General features: G+C 41.8%; 1 protein-coding gene across 1 annotated transcript in view; it reads right to left on the bottom strand.

Annotated features, from left to right (window-relative positions):
- The window catches only part of MARCHF4 (membrane associated ring-CH-type finger 4), a 102,144-nt gene extending 85,531 nt beyond the window's left edge, over window positions 1-16,613 (bottom strand). The window contains exon 1 of the mRNA XM_069732684.1: window positions 15,139-16,613. Within this exon, the coding sequence (XP_069588785.1) occupies window positions 15,139-15,591 (453 nt within the window). The 5' untranslated portion in view covers window positions 15,592-16,613. The remainder of the gene's footprint in view (window positions 1-15,138) is intronic.
- Between the last annotated feature and the right edge of the window lie 4,485 nt (window positions 16,614-21,098).

Below are 21,098 nucleotides of genomic sequence, written 5' to 3' on the forward strand. Positions count from 1 at the left end.
AACAAAGGAGTGGCTCAAAAAGAAGCACATTAAGGTCATGGAGTGGCCTAGCCAGTCTGCAGACCTTAATCCCATAGAAAACTTATGGGGGGAGATGAAGCTCCGAGTTGCCAAGCAAGAGCCTCAAAATCTTAATGATTTAGAGATGATTTGCAAAAGAGGAGTGGAGCAAAATTCCTCTTGACATGTGCGCAAACCTCATCATCAACTACAAAAAATATCTGACTGCTGTGCTTGCCAACAAGGGTTTTATCACCAAGTATTAAGTCTTGTTTATATATATATATATGTATATATACATCTACACGCTCACACAGTATGGTGCTAACCACTGAGCCACCGTGCTGACCACTGATAAGTCTGTGCAATCCATGGAGCGTAATACATGAAGCCTCTAGAACTCAGTGTATCTCCATGTGCTTCGGATTTCATAGAAAGTCATCTCATCTAGGTTTCATATCTCCATAACACACTGCTGTGCACCATATAAACGTACAAAGCCACCCATTGATGTGTGCACAGTCTGGTGGTATTATTTGGTAGTTTTTGTGAACGGTAATAGGGCTTCAATTGGGTTTTGCACTATGTGAGCGGGGTAATCTCAGATTGTCTTGTTTCAGGATGCTGCAAGTCTGGCGACTTTGATGGAAAGTCCAAAGTCATGAAGGATTTTGTGCCTGTAGGTGCTTGAAATGTGAATCTGCTGCTGGTGAGAAGTCATGCTGACACCTACAGCCACTAAAACACATCTCTACTGCAGTATCATTGACTCACCAGGGGGACAACACCTCATCTAAGTAGATTTTTCTATACATGGAGCTATAGGACGAGCATCTAATCTATTGGTCGCCAGATTCTCCACTTCATCTGCCATTAATACAATTTGCCCCTTTATTTTTAGGCATTACCGTAATTAAATATAAAATATTTGCAATGAGAAACAGTCAGCTGAAAGGTATTAAATAAAGGATTTGTGTCCAGACAATTCCATTAGTATTAGTGGCAGATCAGACATTATATATTCACTTATGTATTAGCAATCAATCACACTTTATGCAACAGCATCACTGATACTTTATTTATCCCATATGTATCAGCAGCAGATCATATTTTATATAATTCCTAATGAATCAGTTGTAGTTAACAGTGTATCAGCGGTGGTTTACAATTTATATATCCTCTATGTATCAGCGGTGGCTTACATTTTATGCATCCCCTATGTATCAGCGATGGTTTACACTTTATACAGGTGCTTCTCACAAAATGAGAATATCATCAAAAAGTGAATTTATTTCAGTTCTGCAATACAAAAAGTGAATCTCATATATTATATAGAGTCATTACACACAGAGTGATCTATTTCACGTGGTTATTTCTGTTAATGTTGATGATTATGGCTTACAGCCAATGAAAATCCAAAAGTTATTATCTCAGTAAATTAGAATACTTTATAACACCAGCTGGAAAAATGATTTTAAAATCCAAAATGTTGTCGTACTGAAATATATGTTCAGTAACTGCACTCAATACTTGGTCGGGCTCCTTTTGCATCAGTTACTGCATCAATGCGGCGTGGCATGGAGGCGATCAGCCTGTGGCACTGATGAGGGGTTATGGCAGCCCAGTGTCATGTTCCGTTCCAGAGTTTAATCCTGTCTGCCCTTTTTCCGGGCGGATCATGTCAAGGGTTAACTTTGCTCTGCCTCATTCTGGGTTCAGGTTTGCTATTTAGTTCCGATGCATCCTGCTGGTGATGTCAGCTATATTTCTGCCTTCGGCGTGTGTACCCGACTCTGGTAGCTCTTGATTAGACCTGCTGTGATCCCTGACTTGCCCTGTGTCTGTTGACTCCCTCTGTCTGCCCTTTTCCCTGTTTGTTGGTTTGATTCTCTGGTTTTTTACTTGGCTTGTATTCGGAATCGCTTCTGCCTTCTGTCTTTGTCTTATCCACTTCTGACCATTGCTGAACCCCCTGGCTTGTTCCTGACCATGTGTACTGCTGCTACTTTTGGTACTTCTGCTTCTGACTGTTTTTTGGCTCGGCTTGTCTGACCACTCTCTCGCCACTTGGTAGCGTCTGTGCTGCTGCTCTGCGGGTGCAGTCTCACTTCCCACTCAAGCTCCGCCTGGTGGAGGCTGCGCTATACTGCACTGCAGCAGCATGCCACACATGTTGCTTTGAGATGTATCAGTGGTGAATCCCACTTTATATATTCCATATGTAGCAGCGGTGGTTTACACTTTATATATCCTGTATGTATCAGTGGCGGATGACATTTTATATATTCCCTATGTGCTAGTGGTGAATAACATTTTATATACAGTCGGAAAAAAAGTATTCAGTCAGCCCCGAATTGTGCAAGTTCTCCCACTTAAAAAGATGAGAGAGGTCTGTAATTGACATAATAGGTAGACCACAACTATGAGAGTCAAAATGAGAAAACAAATCCAGAAAATCACCTTGTCTGATTTGGCAAGATTTATTTTGAAAATATGGTGGAAAATAAGTTATTGGTCACCTAAAAACATGCAGGATTTCTGGCTCTCACAGACCTGTAACTTCTTCTTTAAGAGGCTCCTCTGTCCTCCACTCATTACCTGTAGTAATGGCGCCTGTTTGAACTTGTTAACAGTATAAATACACCAGTCCACAACCACAAACAGTCACACTCCAAACTCCACTATGGTGAAGACCAAAGACCTGTTCAAGGACACCAGAAACAAAATTGTAGCCCTGCACCAGGCTGGGAAGACTGAATCTGCAATAGGCAAGCAGCTTGGTGTGATGAAATCAACTGTGGGAGCAATAATAAGAAAATGGAAGACATACAAGACCACTGATAATCTCCCTCGATCTCACAAGAACGGTGAGCAAAAATCCCAAAACCACACGGGGGGACCTAGTGAATGACCTGCATAGAGCTGGGACCACCGCATCAGTAACACACTACGCTGCCAGGGACTCAGATCCTACAGTGCTAGACGTGTCCCCCTGCTTAAGCCAGTACATGTCCGGACCCGTCTGAAGTTTGCTAGAGAGCATTTGGATTATCCAGAAGAGTATTGGGAGAATGTCATATGGTCTGATGAAACCAAAGTAGAACTGTTTAGTAGAAACAAAACTCGATGTGTTTGGAGGAAACAGAATGCTGAGTTGCATCCAAAGAACACCATACCTACTGTGAAGCATGGGGGTGGCAACATCATGATTTGGGGCTGTTACGACTGATCCATGTACATGAAAGAATGAATGGGGGCCATGTATCGTGAGATTTTGAGTGCAAACCTCCTTCCATCAGAAGATGAAACATGGATGGTTCTTTCAGCACGAAAATGATCCCAAGCACACCACCAGGGCAACGAAGGAGTGGCTTTGTAAGAAGCATATGAAGGTCCTGGAGCGGCCTAGCCAGTCTCCAGATCTCAACCCATAGAAAACCTATGGAGGGAGATTAAAGTCTGTGTTGCCCAGCGACAGGCCCAAAACATCACTGCTCTAGAGGAGATCTGCATGGAGGAGTGGGCCAACATACCAACAACAGTGTGTGGCAACCTTGTGAAGACTTACAGAAAATGTCTGACCTCTGTCATTGCCAACAAAGGATAAATAACAAATATTGAGATGAACTTTTGTTAATGACCAAATACTTATTTTCCACCATAATTTGCAAAATAAATCTTACCAAATCAGACAATGTGATTTTCTGGATTTGTTTTCTCATTTTGACTCACATAGTCGTGGTCGACCTATGATGTCAATTGCAGGCCGCTCTCATCTTTTTAAGTGGGAGAACTTGCACAATTGGTGGCTGACTAAATACTTTTTCCCCCCACTGTATCCTGTATGTATCAGTGGTGGCTTACACTTTATATGTCCTGTATGTATCAGTGGTGGCTTACACTTTATATGTCCTGTATGTATCAGTGGTGGCTTACACTTTATATGTCCTGTATGTATCAGTGGTGAATCATACTTTGTATAAGCATTATGTATCAGTGGTGGCTTACACTTTATATGTCCTGTATGTATCAGTGGTGAATCATACTTTGTATAAGCATTATGTATCAGTGGTGGCTTACACTTTATATATCCTATATGTATCAGTGATGAATCAGAATCATACTTTGTATAAGCATTATGTATCAGTGGTGGCTTACACTTTATATGTCCTGTATGTATCAGTGGCGGACCACACTTTATATATCACCTATGTATCATTGGCGGACCAGTACATACATTTGGGACGCCAGTAGGTGCCACGCTGACAGGTGACGACTGTGCTCCTTGTCTCTTTGTATTTTGATACAATATTAATAATTTAATTATGTTTCAACATTTCCTTTAATAATTAAGTGCCTTTTATTTGCTAAAGCAGAGAGCGGATTGTGATATTTTCCAGGACAACTCCTCTGAATGCTTCTCGGCTTCGGTTATTTAATTGCTGGTGTTTGGCATGAGTCATCCTAATGCATAACAGGCTGCGCTGGAACATTGAAAACATCAAGGTGCATTGCAATGACGCTCCATTGCTCCACCGCGATCTATATGCAGGATTGGGACAGAGGTGAGGCCGCCAGGCACAATGGAGACTAGTGCAATACAGTGGTTCATTAAGAGGGCAACCACTGGCCATATGACTTATGAAGGCACATGGACATCATGAAGGGGCTCCGAAGGTCCTATCAGTGTCAATTCATCAAGTCATTAGGTTGTTTAACGCGGCCCATAAACCTTTTTGGTATATCAATCTAATCTGAATAACGGCTGTAGATCCCACCCAAACATGCACCTTTGGATTGATTTTCTTGAATATCATTGTTTTCTATGGAGATAAGTGGCGCCAAATGTTTATGGCGACCTCTCATCTCTGCGTCTGCGCCATTTTAAGTGAGTCCAAGGAATGTGATAAATTGCTGGTCGCCCTAGTGTTTCCTATAAGAGTTTCCTCGGGGCAGACAACTCATTTAAAGGTTATTGTTGGGGTAGATAATAAGTTGATAAAATCCTTTAATTGTGGGAGAAGTATAACAACTCCCAGGGCAGTAAGGAATATAACCACCCCCATGTCTTAGATCTTGGAGGAGAAGATGGCTATTTCTACTCACATTCTACAACTGTGATCTCTTAACCTGTGGCTCTCTAGGTTTTGTACAACTACAACTCCCAGCATGCACAGATAAAGTACTGAGGGTTGTAGTTTTGTCGTTGGAGACGTCTTCTCTACAAGGAGACATTTAATTATTTCTGTGCAGTGAGAAGGCTTCTATCATGGCGAGCGGCTGCCAGGAGGAGCTATGAGAGGAACAGGAGGTGTCGCCGAGTGTCCCGGTGACAGAAAAGCAGCACCATGGGGAGTAAATATGGCGGACACTAGAGACTATGTAGAGTATACTGGCTGCACAGGAGGAGTCTGGGGCCCGGACGAGATTTCGTCTTCGGCTCGAGCTCTGCGCTTAGCTTTCACGTTTTCTTGAAATATTAAATATTGAAATATTAAGTGTTTGTTTCTTGACAGCCATTCGTTAGGCACAAGATAAGAAGATTTTTCTCTCTCTGGTGCAGTTTGGGTCTTGGCAGAAGAGCTCAGAGGGAGGCGAGTCACAAATTACACTCAGATTGCCATGGACTTTCTGCAACAGTATTATGGCGGCTCTAATTATGTAACATGGAAAATGTTACAGCCGAAAAATGTAAAAGCTCCGGGGCCCTAAGGCAAAATCTGTAAGACGGCCCCCACCGACCATGGAGCGCTGCCGCCTCTGTACCTCTCATGGATGCACGACTGTCACAAAACCAGAATGCCTGTCAGTAGGACTTCCCAATAGATCTGCAAATTCACAAATGATCCATCTGCTCTTACTGCTAGTATCTCAGCACCCTCTGTGCCTCTCACAGTGAAACGTTTGTTACAAAGTGTCATGGAGGAGTTTATCAAGTGTTTGTGCAAGTATTTTGTTGTCAAAATGTTTCAAACTTTGTCACACTCTATTTTTGAGCAAAATAGTTTTTTTTTGTTTTTTTTTAACGTTTTAACCATTTAACACAGCTCTTGCCAGTTTTAAAAGGTTGGGTGTAACCTTGTAATGGTTGCCTATGCCAATTAGGTTTAGGCCAGATTTATGAATTGCAAGTTTTTAAAAACACAGTCACATTTTTCAGAGCACTTGGTGGAAAGAACGGTCTCAGGCTGAGAAATAAAAAGAAAAGATACATTGTTGCAGGATTTGGGGTTTCACACTAGTTTATTTCTCAGACAGCAAGAAGAGATTTTGAAAATGGTGAAGAACTGAAATATAAATTATCAAGAAGGATGAAAAAAATTAGATTATAAAGATTCAGTACATGTTGTACACAAGTCCAGATGAGACGTGATTGACTAAAGTCATTCCTGCAATGGAACAATGATGGGGGCAGACTTAGTGCCTGAAGGCGCCATCTGCCATGTAAGAGGACAGCAGCAATAAAGGACACATAGGAGCTGTGGAGGGGGGTTTTGTTTTGGATTGTAATCCTAAAAGTTTCAGGTTTCATCATGTAAAATTCTGGCCAAGCTGAGACAGAACACATCATCCTGCCTCCGACCACGAGGGCATGCTGAGAGCTGTAGTTGCAGATCTCAGGGGGTCCCATTAGTCAGTAGATACACCTGTGCTTGTATCTGTGTATACACACAGCCTGTATACATCTCGTTTGATGGTTGTGGAAGTCTGGATATAATCAAAACGCTTCTCCGACTGTTATTACAAGCTGCGCGGTGTCAGACGTGCGTGATCTATAACACGATGACTGTAAGGTATAATGGGAATCATCGGCATGGCGCTGCGTAGCACGGGCAGTGTACAACGAGGCTGGAATGAAGAAGAGGCACAATGTATGATATTCACACACCGCAGATTTACTGCAGACATTCCCAATTCATCTCAATGGGGCCTGAAAAAATCCAAACTTTTGCCAAATTAAACCCTTCCTGGCGCCGGATAGGACTGATTCTCAATAACGGAAACTACTGCAGCTGATCTGCCACAAAACTCCAACAATCTCATCATTTCACAAATTTTTCTCCAAAGACCGCAGTTAAGAGTTGGCAAACCGCTTTGGATGTAAATAGAGAATAAAAAACACTGCGACCCCAGATCAGCACAAGAGTAAATTATTGGGTAACAGGAGGAATGTTTGCATTGACTTGTGTAATATCAGGATTAGAGCTCATATTCATCTGCGTTTAAAACGGACGAGTGCAATCAGATAAAAAAAAAAATCAGATTGCACTCTGACTAGTGTTCTTCAATGATTCTGCGTTCATCTGCGATTTTTTTTCTCAAATTGGATTCGACTGAGGAAAAAAAAAATCGCAACATGCTGCGAGTGACATTGTATATCGGACAAGACTTGGCAATGCAAGTGAATGAGCAAGAGAAAAAAAAAACGAATGGCACACGAACCATGTATGTGCCGTGCGATTTTTATCCACCCATCTCATAGGAAACCCAATATTTCATCAGCTGAGTACAGTAAATTCACAACCTGAACTGTCAGAATGGTATAGATATATAGACAGAATAAAATAAAGAAATGGAGTGGGGTCTCTCATATTTTTCTTGACTAGCCGAGGGAAAGCTGACAGCTGGTGGCTAATGTTTATAGTCTAGGGAAGGGGTAATAAACATGGTGATTCCAAGCTGTTATTATCAGCTCACAGCTGTCTACTTAGCCTTTACTGGTTATTAATAAGGGGCGATCCCCCCACAAAATGAAATGGAGCCCCCCTATTATTAATGACCAGCTAAGGCTAGGCAGACAGCTCTGGCTGATATTAATAGTCTAGGATGGAGCCATGGATATTGGCCCTCTCCCAGAATAAGAACATTAGCCCTCAGCTGCCCCAGAAATGGCACATCCATCATATGCGCCAATTCTGGTGCTTAGCCTCGCTCTTCCCACTTGCCCTGGTGCTGTGTCAAGTGGAGTAATAGTACTGGGCTTGCTGTCAGCTTTGTATTGTCAGCCGACATCGCACCTAGGGGTTAGTAATGGAGAGGTGTCTATAAGACACCACCATTATTAACCCCATAATCAAATGTAATCAAGACAAACACAGATTAATTTTTCTGTAATAGAAATTAACACTCCCCGACCTCCTTTTATCCATTTATTAATATCAAAATAAAAATAAAAACACAAAGTCATCCTCACCTGAACACAGAATCCCTGTGTGATGCTGTCCCACGAAGAACTCCAGCTCTGCTACATCCGGATGGTTTGCCGAGCAGTGGTCACCTTACTCACGTCACAGCTCGCACCGTGAGAAAATTCTCATGATGCGAGCGGTGACATCAGTGAGGTGAACGGAGTTCATTGGCTATGAACTCTCGTGACCTTACTCACATCAGCACTGGACACTGCAGGAGAGTTCTCACTCTCCTGTCTCACTGTATTCCAGCTGGCTTACTGAGAGGTCGCATCATGCTACTGCTCACCAAACCACCCATCTTTATTACATTTGATTATGTGGTTAGTAATGGGGGCATCTTATAGACACCTCTCCATTACTAACCCCTGGGCTTGATGTCAGCTGATAATACATAGCTGACATCAACCCACCAATAATATCCCACTTGCCATCGCACCAGGAAGAAGGAAGAGCAGAGGTTAAATGTCAGAAGTGCCATTTCTGGGGTTGCTGAGGGCTGATGTTCTTAGTCTGGGGGGAGGCCAATATCCACGGCCCCTTCCTAGGCTATTAACATCAGCTGCAGCTGTCTCCCTACCTTTTGCTGGTTATAAATATAGGGGGATCCCAATACATTTTTTGGGCGGGCACCAGTAATAACCAGTAAAGGATTAGTTGACAGCTGTGTACTGATATTAATAGTTTGGGAAGCTCCATGTTTATTACCCCCTTCCCAGAATATAAACATCACTCCTCAGCTGTCATCTTTCCCTCAGCTGGTAAAGAAAAATATTGGGCACCCCATTTCTTTATTAGCTAAATACATGTACAGTTAGTTGCACATGCACTGCAGTGATCATATATCTCAATTACATTTATCCATCTACTGTATCTATCTACCACTCATTTAGCTATATCTGTATATTTTCTCACCATGAAGACAACTAAAACCCTCACTGTCGCCCTGATCCACTCCCGCCTGGACTACTGTAATGCTCTATTAATTGGCCTCCCCCTCACTCGACTTTCCCCTCTCCAGTCCATCCTTAATGCGGCAGCCAGGGTCGTCCATCTGGCTAATCATTACTCGGACTCGTCCGCTCTTCGCCAGTCGTTACACTGGCTGCCCATTCATTACAGGATACAATTCAAAGTACTTGTTCTCACCCACAAAGCTCTTCACAGTGCGGCCCCCCATACATCTCCTCACTCATTTCTGTCTATCGGCCTAACAGACCACTGCGCTCTGCAAATTACTTTCGACTAACCTCTGCACTAATCCGTACCTCCCACTCCCGACTCCAAGACTTCTCCCGTGCTGCGCCAATCTTCTGGAATGCTCTACCCCAAGATATTAGGACCATCCACAATTTGCATAGTTTTAGGCGCTCGCTCAAAACACATTTGTTCAGAGCGGCCTATCACGTTCACTAATCAAAGTCATTTTATGTTTGTGTGTGGCCCATTCACTATCCCCATCTATCCCCCACCCCCTGAAGATGGCTGGACCATCATTGTAAATACATCATTGTAAATACACACCTGTACTTTGTATCTCCCCTCCTCATTGTAGATTGTAAGCTCTCACGAGCAGGGGCGGCTTATTTCGCTTTAATTATTGTATTGTTAACGTTGTTACTTATGACTGTTGTGTTTGAAACTGTTGAACTGTAAAGCGCTGCGGAATATGTTGGCGCTATATAAATAAAGATTATTATTATTATATAAGATTGTTTTGTTACTTAGTAATCTAGCTTGAAATTACTGAGAATTAATGTATGCAAAAGCTGATGTTAAAAACGCATTGCATTCGCTTGTCAGACTGATGCTACTTGCTAAAAATTGTATTCACATGACACTCGTCCTATCTTTCAGGAACATCAGACTGATTTTATTTACGTTGATGAGTGTCAGCCCTTATATTGGATAATTTATCTTTGAAATTGGAAATTCTCCTAAATCTGTACCTTTGGGCTTTGCTTGATTTACTGATCAGCGGTCTCTTTTTCCTTCTCCTTACAATCAGTCTGTCCTGATATCAAATTCCAATGCAATTATTTCCTGCTGAGCTAATGAGCCAATGTGAACAAGCAGAGCTGCAGTGTAAAGCAAGGGGAAGAAGAGAGCAATATCCTGAGAGTCAGACAAGGTGGATTGTGGATTCTTGGTTTTTTAGTGTTGTGTTATGAGTACATTTTATCCATTGCTGTCTTGGCTGGCGGGATCACAGACCCGGCATTACTTGCTTAGTTGCGGTTTTATTTTTAGTTTCATTACTTCAGGGCAACTTAGATTCTGTGGTATTGACAAAACTGCAGCAATAGTCAGCGGGCCATGCTGGGACTTGTAGTTATGCAGCAGTCAGAGCCATTCCCAGCTTCTCCAGCATTGAGGGCGTCCCCGCTGCTGGAGATCTACATGTGATGAAATATTCATCTCCGTGGTGTGCAGAGGTTCTCACTTATTTATTTGGTTCACTTTATAGCTGACACTTCGGAGCCGAGTTTATAAGTAGAGATGATGTGACTATGGTCTAGAGAGCGGGGAACGTGCTGGACTATCGGGCCGTAGGGCTGGCGGTGACAACCCGTAGTCTACAGTCTTACTGGTGTCACAGTGGGGTCCTAGGAAACAAGCTGAGAAGACCCCTATCCCTCCGATACATATACACTGAAGGTTTACATACAAATAGCGCCATACAGTGCCCACTAATACCGCACAGTTTGAATTATTCGTGGGCATAGTTCTCTAACCCAATCCTTGGGACGCCGTCCTAACATCCCCATAGAGGTATTAGGGCCTATACTCCAGCTGTCGGGCCCTCGGTAAACTCGAGAATGAGACTAGTACCCTGTCTTGAGGAGCCTATGTGCGGCTTTGGCTCCACTCATTGTCTATGGGACTGCTGGAGAAAGCAGAGATCAGTGCTAGACAATTTCTGACAGTCTAAGGACGCAGTCAGACGACTGTCTAACATGGACGACGATCGCAGTGCACGGATTAGCCGGCGGCTCTCCTCTCCCGAGCGACACTACTGAAATACATGCCGTCACACACTGTTCAGGAGAGCCGCCAGCCAGTCCGTGCACTGCGATGTGATCGTCGTCTGTATTATACGCCTTAATAGACAATGGAGTCCGAGCATGTGCTCCTCCGATCCATTAAAGATGGTGTGCTACAAAAATACAAGTTACTCCATAGGATATGATAACTTAGTGATCTCTGGGGCACGACCACTAGGACCTCCACCGATCAATATGTGATCCCCTATCTTACAGTGTATAACTTGTGCATTTACGAATAACCCATTAAAGGGATTGTCCAGGATTAGAAACACACGTCTGTTCTCTTCTAATAATAGCACCATGGAGTCCACGGGTGCGTCTTGTACTGGAGTCCAACGATTGGGGCCGTGTTACTACATCTCACACAACCTAGAAAAAGCGTCGCTCCTAAAATCTTTTCTGCATTAAAGTGGAACAGCGTTTTTTGCGTGCATTTTTTCGAGCTTCCCATAGAAGCCCATAGTTATGTTCCGAAGTTGCGGAAATGCTGCGTTTTTCTTGTGAACGGAAAATCTGATGCATTTAACTCTCCAAGCAAAGAGTATGCGATTTCAAGAAAACTTCTGACCACCGTGCGTCTCAAGAGGCTGCAGAACCGTGCGTATTTGGTGCATTTTTTTCTCTATAGGCTTCTATGGCGAAACAAAACTAACCAGCACCTTTAACAGAATAAAGCAGGTGTGAACAAATGCAAGCAGACATAGCTGCAGAATACACAAACCAAAGAATACAGCCGCCTCTGTTAGCGGCAAGATGTCTGCAATCATTGAATATATGAAATATACACCTAATTACTGCTATATAAAATATACGTACCGTATATAATGGGGGTACTTAGAGCACAAATTGGCTAATTCATGAGAGCCCAACAGTCACGACAAGACGACCTCTCTAATGGGACCCCAAAAGCAGCATTTATCAGAAATGTCTCTCCCAGTATAAAAGCTACAAATATAAGGGGCAGGTAGTATCCAGCATTAATTAAAAACAGCCTGAGGGCTCTACAGATGTCCATTGATTTTGGTATGAGCACAGACCGCAACGTACAGACTGCTGCAAGTCTCCTAATCCAGCTTCATATATATGAGAGAGTCGCGGCCAGTCCTGCATTGTGGTCCATGCCCGGACTGATTTGCTTTGGAGTCTGCATACGCTCTTATGGTGATGGGCGGACTAGTCACCAATAGTAAACTACAAAAAACAAGTGACCAGAACAGAATAAACCAAGTCTGAACAGGTTCACGTGGGGATCCCGAAACACCGCATGTAAAAAATGCAGTAGTGTCTTTAAGTGCGGAAATAAACCTTTTCTGTACATAGAAAAAAATGCATTAAAAATGAGCTTCCAATCTGTACCAAAAACGATTCAAATAGAAGGAAAAACACAGCAGGCGGGCAATAATCAGAGAAGATTGCTATGGTGTACTGAACATAAAAAAAAATATGCAGCATTCACGCCACATGTGAAAACAGCCTGAAAGGAGGGGTTACATAAAACCACATCCATTTCGCATGAACAGTTAGGCCACGTTCACACGATCAGTATTTGGTCAGTATTTTACATCAGTATTTGTAGCCAAAACCAGGAGGAACAATCAGAGGAGAGGTATAATAGAAACTCGTCAGCACTTCTGTATTTATCACCCTCCTGGTTACAAATACTGATGTGAAATACTGACCGAATACTGAACGAGGGAACGTGATCTTAAACGCAGCAGATTTTCTGCAGAAACCCCCCAGCATTTACACAATGTGGAAACCTGGTCCATACGTTCTTACATCCTACAGATACATTTCTTTTGTTCCTAGCAGTCATAGTAAAACCTGAACATATAACTTTCTGCCCATTTTTAGGCCTCATTCACACGTCAGTATTTTGTCATCAGTATTTCTTTGCCAAAGTAAGAAGTGCAACTTCCAGAGAAAAACTATAATTGAAAGACTGACACTTGTTCTGTGTTTTGGAGACATTCCTGATTTTGGGAAATACAAATAATGGCACAAAAATATTGTGAAAAGTGTGAATGAGGCCTTATTCTGTATTGTTGTTAGAATTTTCTTGTGAAAGTTTTGCCGATACTGATACTTAATAACAAACCCAGCAGCTGTGTGAGCAGGACGGCATCATATAGTCAGACACAAGAATGTGAACGTTTACTAACAAAATGTCGAGATATTGAAAAATATACAGAAGTGAAACAAATTATAATCGGTGCACGTTATCAGACACACTGTAGATGTAAAGCATTTTTCCCAATATTAATCTTATTTTGACATTGTGCAATGTTCTCATATACTTTGTATTTCAATATCTCACATTTTTTTACATTCAAAGGACATCATTCTTGTCCCAGACACATCCTGCTCACAAAACTGCAGGACTCCTTGGAAAAGCAGCTGAAACGCAATGAACCATGTGTGAGCCGAACTAGATCAGGTTTTCAGCCCTTGAATGTAAACAATAAAATGTAATTCACTGACTGCAAGCAGAGAGTACGGCATATAGAAAGTATATTACAATGTTAAACAGGAAGATTCACTTATATACAACAGAAAACGTGGAAGGCGAAAAATAAAAGGGTCTCATCCAGTATAGGAACAGAAGGCAAAGATCTTCATCTAGGAAAAAAAAAATGGTGGAATGACCCTATTCCATTGCCATACTGGTGGAGACTGGGAGTCATAAGCAGGAGTATGCTGCCCTAAGGGAAGGTGGAGAAAACCACTGGAACTCAGCGCCCATTATACAGGACAACTACTACAGGAGCAATCAAGTCCATACCAATGGATGGTAAACAGGCTTAGTCCAAAGGGAGGGTCCGCAGCCGGACCCCGTGCCTTACTGCAGCATGGAACACAAGGCAGCACTGCAAAATAACAGAACACCCAAAAGTTCTCTACCACCTTAGTGACAGTTCTTTCAGAGTCCAATAGACTCAGGCCCAAAACTTTTAACATGTTGAGACAAACTCCAAAAAAATTGCAAACTATTAATTCACTGCAGGTGATAAAAATGTTATCTCCATCGCAATAAACCCAAATGATGGTTTTCAATGCTAAGGAACAGAGGCTGATGGCCACCAGTACAATGCCAATGGGGCTGACAAATTATGGCTTTCAAGGTGTTCTTCTAAGGAGCAGAGGCTGATGGCCACCAGTACAATGCCAATGGGGCTGACAAATTATGGTTTTCAAGGTGTTCTTCTAAGAACAGAGGCCGATGGCCACCAGTACAATGCCAATGGGGCTGACAAATTATGGTTTTCAAGGTGTTCTTCTAAGAACAGAGGCTGATGGCCACCAGTACAATGCCAATGGGGCTGACAAATTATGGCTTTCAAGGTGTTCTTCTAAGAACAGAGGCTGATGGCCACCAGTACAATGCCAATGGGGCTGACAAATTATGGTTTTCAAGGAGTTCTTCTAAGAACAGAGGCTGATAGCCACCAGTACAATGCCAATGGGGCTGACAAATTATGGCTTTCAAGGTGTTCTTCTAAGGAACAGAGGCAGATGGCCACCAGTACAATGCCAATGGGGCTGACAAATTATGGCTTTCAAGGTGTTCTTCTAAGAACAGAGGCTGATGGCCACCAGTACAATGCCAATAGGGCTGACAAATTATGGTTTTCAAGGAGTTCTTCTAAGAACAGAGGCTGATAGCCACCAGTACAATGCCAATGGGGCTGACAAATTATGGCTTTCAAGGTGTTCTTCCAAGGAACAGAGGCTAATGGCCACCAGTACAATGCCAATGGGGCTGACACTGCTGTAGATCGTTACCCACCTCTCCTCTCGACCTCTCAATACCACATTTTGGAGCCATAATAACAACCACCAGTTGGGTTTTTAGGGCTAAAAATCATCTATTGTACTGAGTCGCCCACACAGTCAAGGCTTACCTGTTCAGGTCCTTGGAAGCAAATCCTGCAGAGAGGGGTCCTCATCCCACTGTCCAAGCTGCCAAGAGAAAACCTGTCCTCGGCTTTTCCTTTGCAGAACTCATCTGAAGAGTTGCTACTGACCATGGACATGGGTTGGTGCTGGAGTCCAGGCGCTGTAGCTGGGTAACACCAGTCCTCCTCTGGAGTAGTCGTCCCCCCAGCTGGAACCCTCCAGGCTCGCCCCAGTGCTGTCAATGTATTATTGTTGGCCGCCAAGCTCCCTCCGGCGCCCACCTCACATTCTGAGCTGTTCATGGGCAAACTAGGCGTCTGTGGAGGGCGCCGGAGTAATAAGACCTTCAAGTCATTGAAAAGCATGCGGCATCGGCACTTGAGGAGACCCTGATGGCGCAACATTTGTCTTGGACCCAATAATCCACAGCACCACAAAAGCAGGACGGTTCTCAACATGTGCAGGCTTTACACTCCAAAATATAAGGGGGAAAAGTGTCAGACGTGTGCTCTGATCTTGGGTTGTGCTCACTGTATAAACGAAGGTCCCCTTCCTAAAAACCTATTGTAAAACTCCCAACACCTGGAAAGGGTAAATCAACACCGACAAAGAGGGGGCATTGGTATAAAATAACACCTTAGACAATGGGGGAGAATGCAAACAAAGGCTCTTCACTTCCTAATTGGATGGCGAATATTATGGAGGACTGTAAAAAGTGCACCGTGACAATAAAAAATCATCAATTATCAAAACCAACTTCATCAACTTTCACATTAAATTCAAACCAGGAATCAAGAAGTTTTCTTAATTGTCCTGAATTAGGGGTAAATTGCTTAACATCTTTAAGACTGAAAGACGCGATCTGACCGCACGCCCCCCATAAAAAGAGCCCGAAACTTCCCAGAATTCCAAGAAGCGGAAGAAAACCTAATGTCTAAATCTGGTTCATCCATTCATCACAGCAGCAAGCTCACCAGCACCCCAAAACCAAAGGGGAGCAACAGTCATACTGCATAGACCACCACTCTACCCCACCTCGCTGCCAGGGAATAAGAAGCCCCCACACCGCTCAGGATCATCCCTGCTGCCGTGTGTTGTTGGCATGGCAGGCGACCATGTCCAGAGCAGTCCCTGAATGCGATGATGCCAGCGCTGCCCAGGGTGCTGCCACTTGTGCTGCTCCAGATCACGAGGCTGAGGATGTGGAGTCTGCTGTTGGCTCCGCTGCTGTTGCTACCTCCCTGGGATGGAAGAGGAAGGATTCTTGTACAAGGGCTCAGTCCTGTGTCTGCACAATAGGATGATGGCAGTGTGCTCCTGGATGGCTGGTGTTCCTTGAGGAGGCAGGGGCAGCAGTGCACCAGTGTGTGGGGAGCAGGGTGGAGGAGATGGGTGCAGGGTTTGCATTGGGCACGGTGCTGGCAGTCAGTGTTGCTGCAGTTTCAGCACTATGTTCTATGGACAGCTCCCTCCCCGTCTGCAACGTCACCCCGCTGGGGGCAATGACGCAGGAAGAGGGGGTGGGGGGCAGGGCCTGGGAGGGAGGGGGTTGTAGTACTGGAGTAGTGGCCACAAAGTCATCCTGGCACCAGGACCCTCCTTACTACAGCTCCAGGACAAAGGCTGCAACGTGTGATACATGGCTGTGATCACAGGCTGCAACCAGCACCTTCCTCCTCCACTGTGCTATATAATATGTGCAGAATATGGACACACAGAAATCCCCAACACACCCAAGAAGAGACAGCAGAAAACCCTACAGTGACACCTAAATAACCAGCACAAAACAGAAATCACAGGAAACTACAACTGCCCCTATGTACACGAATATAACTGCTATAATACCGCCCCTATGTGCAAGAATATAACTACTATAATACTGCCCCTATGTACAAGAATATAACTACTATAATACTGCCCCTATATACAAGAATATAACTACCATAATACTGCCCCTATGTACAAGAATATAACTAATATAATACTGCCCCTATGTGCAAGAATATAACTACTATAATACTGCCCCTATGTGCAAGAATATAACTACTATAATACTGCCCCTATGTGCAAGAATATAACTACTATAATACTGCCCCTATGTGCAAGAATATAACTACCATAATACTGCTCCTATGTACAAGAATATAACTACTATAATACTGCCCCTATGTACAAGAATATAACTACTTCAATACTGCTCCTATGTACAAGAATATAACTACTATAATACTGCCCCTATGTACAAGAATATAACTACTATAATACTGCCCCTATGTACAGGAATATAACTACTATAATACTGCCCCTATATACAAGAATATAACTACTATAATACTGCCCCTATGTACAAGAATATAACTACTATAATACTGCCCCTATGTGCAAGAATATAACTACTATAATACTGCCCCTATGTGCAAGAATATAACTACTATAATACTGCCCCTATGTGCAAGAATATAACTGCTATAATACTGCCCCTATGTACAGGAATATAACTACTATAATACTGCCCCTATGTGCAAGAATATAACTACTATAATACTGCCCCTATGTGCAAGAATATAACTACTATAATACTGCCCCTATGTACAAGATTATAACTACTATAATACTGCCCCCTATGTTCAAGAATATAACTGCTATAATACTGCCCCTATGTACAGGAATATAACTACTATAATACTGCCCCCTATGTACAAGAATAGAACTACTATAATACTGCCCCTATGTACAGGAATATAACTACTATAATACTGCCCCTATGTACAAGAATAGAACTACTATAATACTGCCCCTATGTACAAGAATATAACTACTATAATACTGCCCCTATGTACAAGAATATAAGTACTATAATACTGCTCCTATGTACACGAATATAACTACTATAATACTGCCCCCTATGTACACGAATAAAACTGCTATAATACTGCCGCTATGTACAAGAATATAACTACTATAATACTGTCCCCATGTACAAGAATATAACTGCTATAATACTGCTCCTATGTACAAGAATATAACTACTATAATACTGCCCCATATGTGCAAGAATATAACTACTATAATACTGCCCCTATGTGCAAGAATATAACTACTATAATACTGCCCCTATGTACAAGAATATAACTACTATAATACTGCCCCTATGTACAAGAATATAAGTACTATAATACTGCTCCTATGTACAGAAATATAACTGCTATAATACTGCCCCTATGTACAAGATTATAACTACTATAATACTGCCCCATGTACAAGAATATAACTGCTATAATACTGCCCCCTATGTACAAGAATATAACTGCTATAATACTGCCCCCTATGTACAAGAATATAACTACTATAATACTGCCCCTATGTACAAGAATATAAGTACTATAATACTGCTCCTATGTACACGAATATAACTACTATAATACTGCCCCCTATGTACACGAATAAAACTGCTATAATACTGCCGCTATGTACAAGAATATAACTACTATAATACTGTCCCCATGTACAAGAATATAACTGCTATAATACTGCTCCTATGTACAAGAATATAACTACTATAATACTGCCCCATATGTGCAAGAATATAACTACTATAATACTGCCCCTATGTGCAAGAATATAACTACTATAATACTGCCCCTATGTACAAGAATATAACTACTATAATACTGCCCCTATGTACAAGAATATAAGTACTATAATACTGCTCCTATGTACAGAAATATAACTGCTATAATACTGCCCCTATGTACAAGATTATAACTACTATAATACTGCCCCATGTACAAGAATATAACTGCTATAATACTGCCCCCTATGTACAAGAATATAACTACTATAATACTGCCCCTATGTACAAGAATATAACTGCTATAATACTGCCCCTATGTACAAGAATATAGCTACTATAATACTGCCCCCTATGTACAAGAATATAACTGCTATAATACTGCTCCTATGTACACGAATATAACTGCTATAATACTGCTCCTATGTACAAGATTATAACTACTATAATACTGCCCCTATGTACAAGAATATAACTACTATAATACTGCTCCTATGTACAAGAATATAACTACTATAATACTGCTCCTATGTACAAGAGTATAACTACTATAATACTGCTCCTATGTACAAGAATATAACTACTATAATACTGCTCCTATGTACAAGAATATAACTACTATAATACTGCCCCTATGTACAAGAATATAACTACTATAATACTGCTCCTATGTACAAGAATATAACTACTATAATACTGCCCCTATGTACAAGAATATAACTACTATAATACTGCTCCTATATACAAGAATATAACTAGTATAATACTGCCTCCTATGTACAAGAATATAACTACTATAATACTGCCTCTATGTACAAGAATATCACTACTATAATACTGCTCCTATATACAAGACTATAACTACTATAATACTGCCTCCTATGTACAAGAATATAACTACTATAATACTGCTCCTATATACAAGAATATAACTACTATAATACTGCTCCTATGTACAAGAATATAACTACTATAATACTGCCCCTATGTACAAGAATATAACTACTATAATACTGCCCCCTATGCACACGAATAACTGCTATAATACTGCCCCTATGTACAAGAATATAACTACTATAATACTGCTCCTATATACAAGAATATAACTACTATAATACTGCTCCTATGTACAAGAATATAACTACTATAATACTGCTCCTATGTACAAGAATATAACTACTATAGTACTGCCCCTATGTACAAGAATATAACTACTATAGTACTGCCCCTATGTACAAGAATATAACTACTATAATACTGCCCCTATGTACAAGAATATAACTACTATAATACTGCTCCTATGTACAAGTATTGGTGGGTTTAGGTAACTGAAGTCTATTGTCAGATGAGCGATGTCACCAATTCTTAGGATGACGTTACATATGTCGGTGTTTTGCCTGCAGTTCGTGGATCTCTGGAATCTCTATTCTAATATATGGATATTTGAGTAATGAATCTGCTGTGTGTGGATTCGCCCTTGTATGTGATGGCGCATTGCTCGCCGTTCTTGGACAGATGGGTTTATTTTGCCGTTTCCAGGTCTGCATTGATCCTGATCAGATGTGTTGATCCTGATCGTCACGCTCGCAGTGTGAAGTCTAATTTAATTTAATGGATGGAATCACTTCTTGCATGACAAGTGTTCATCGCTAAGTTACTTACAATAGCGAGATGTCTACCAGGGACGGGGATTTAATTGTTAGCACATCTCACAAAATGCAGCAATTTGTGATATCATCTGGTTTATTTGCTGCTGGAAAAATTTCCCTTGTGTTTCAGTATTAACAGATGGGATGAAATGATTTATCAGCAATGGAATGAAAGAAGAGCAACGTGAAAGGAGGAATGTAGCCGCCATGTATCATCGGGGGACTTATATTTATAAATATAAGCCAGGATGTGAAAGCTGTGGCGGAAATCACAAAAGCAACTCACTAGCGTCAAGTAAGGTCTCGTTCAGACGTCTGTCGGTGTTTTTCATGGATAGAACATGTATCTATTATATTCTATGGGGCTGTTCACAAATCCGTGCATTTCTGCTGACCAAGTGGTCCGGACTGAGTCACAGATCAAACTCGCCAATGCAAGTCTATGGGTCCGGGAAGAATACAAAATCGCAGTGCACTTGTGTGCCATGTGCTGTCTGGTTATCACTTATTGTTTGATATGAGAAGTTGGAAAAATCTCCAGCAGATTATTTTTTTTGTATACAAGAAAAAACGATGAAACTCTGATGGTAAAAACTGAAAAATAGAACAAAGACTGATGAAAATCTAATATAAACCACTGGTGACACTTGGACCATTTTTTCGTATGAGAAAAATCTGTGATTTCTGACGGGGCCTCAAATCAAACTTTGCAATGTAAATGGCACCCGGCAGCAGACGTAATGTA

This window comes from Ranitomeya imitator, chromosome 7 (assembly GCF_032444005.1).
Source record: "Ranitomeya imitator isolate aRanImi1 chromosome 7, aRanImi1.pri, whole genome shotgun sequence".
In the NCBI taxonomy this organism is placed as follows: domain Eukaryota; kingdom Metazoa; phylum Chordata; class Amphibia; order Anura; family Dendrobatidae; genus Ranitomeya; species Ranitomeya imitator.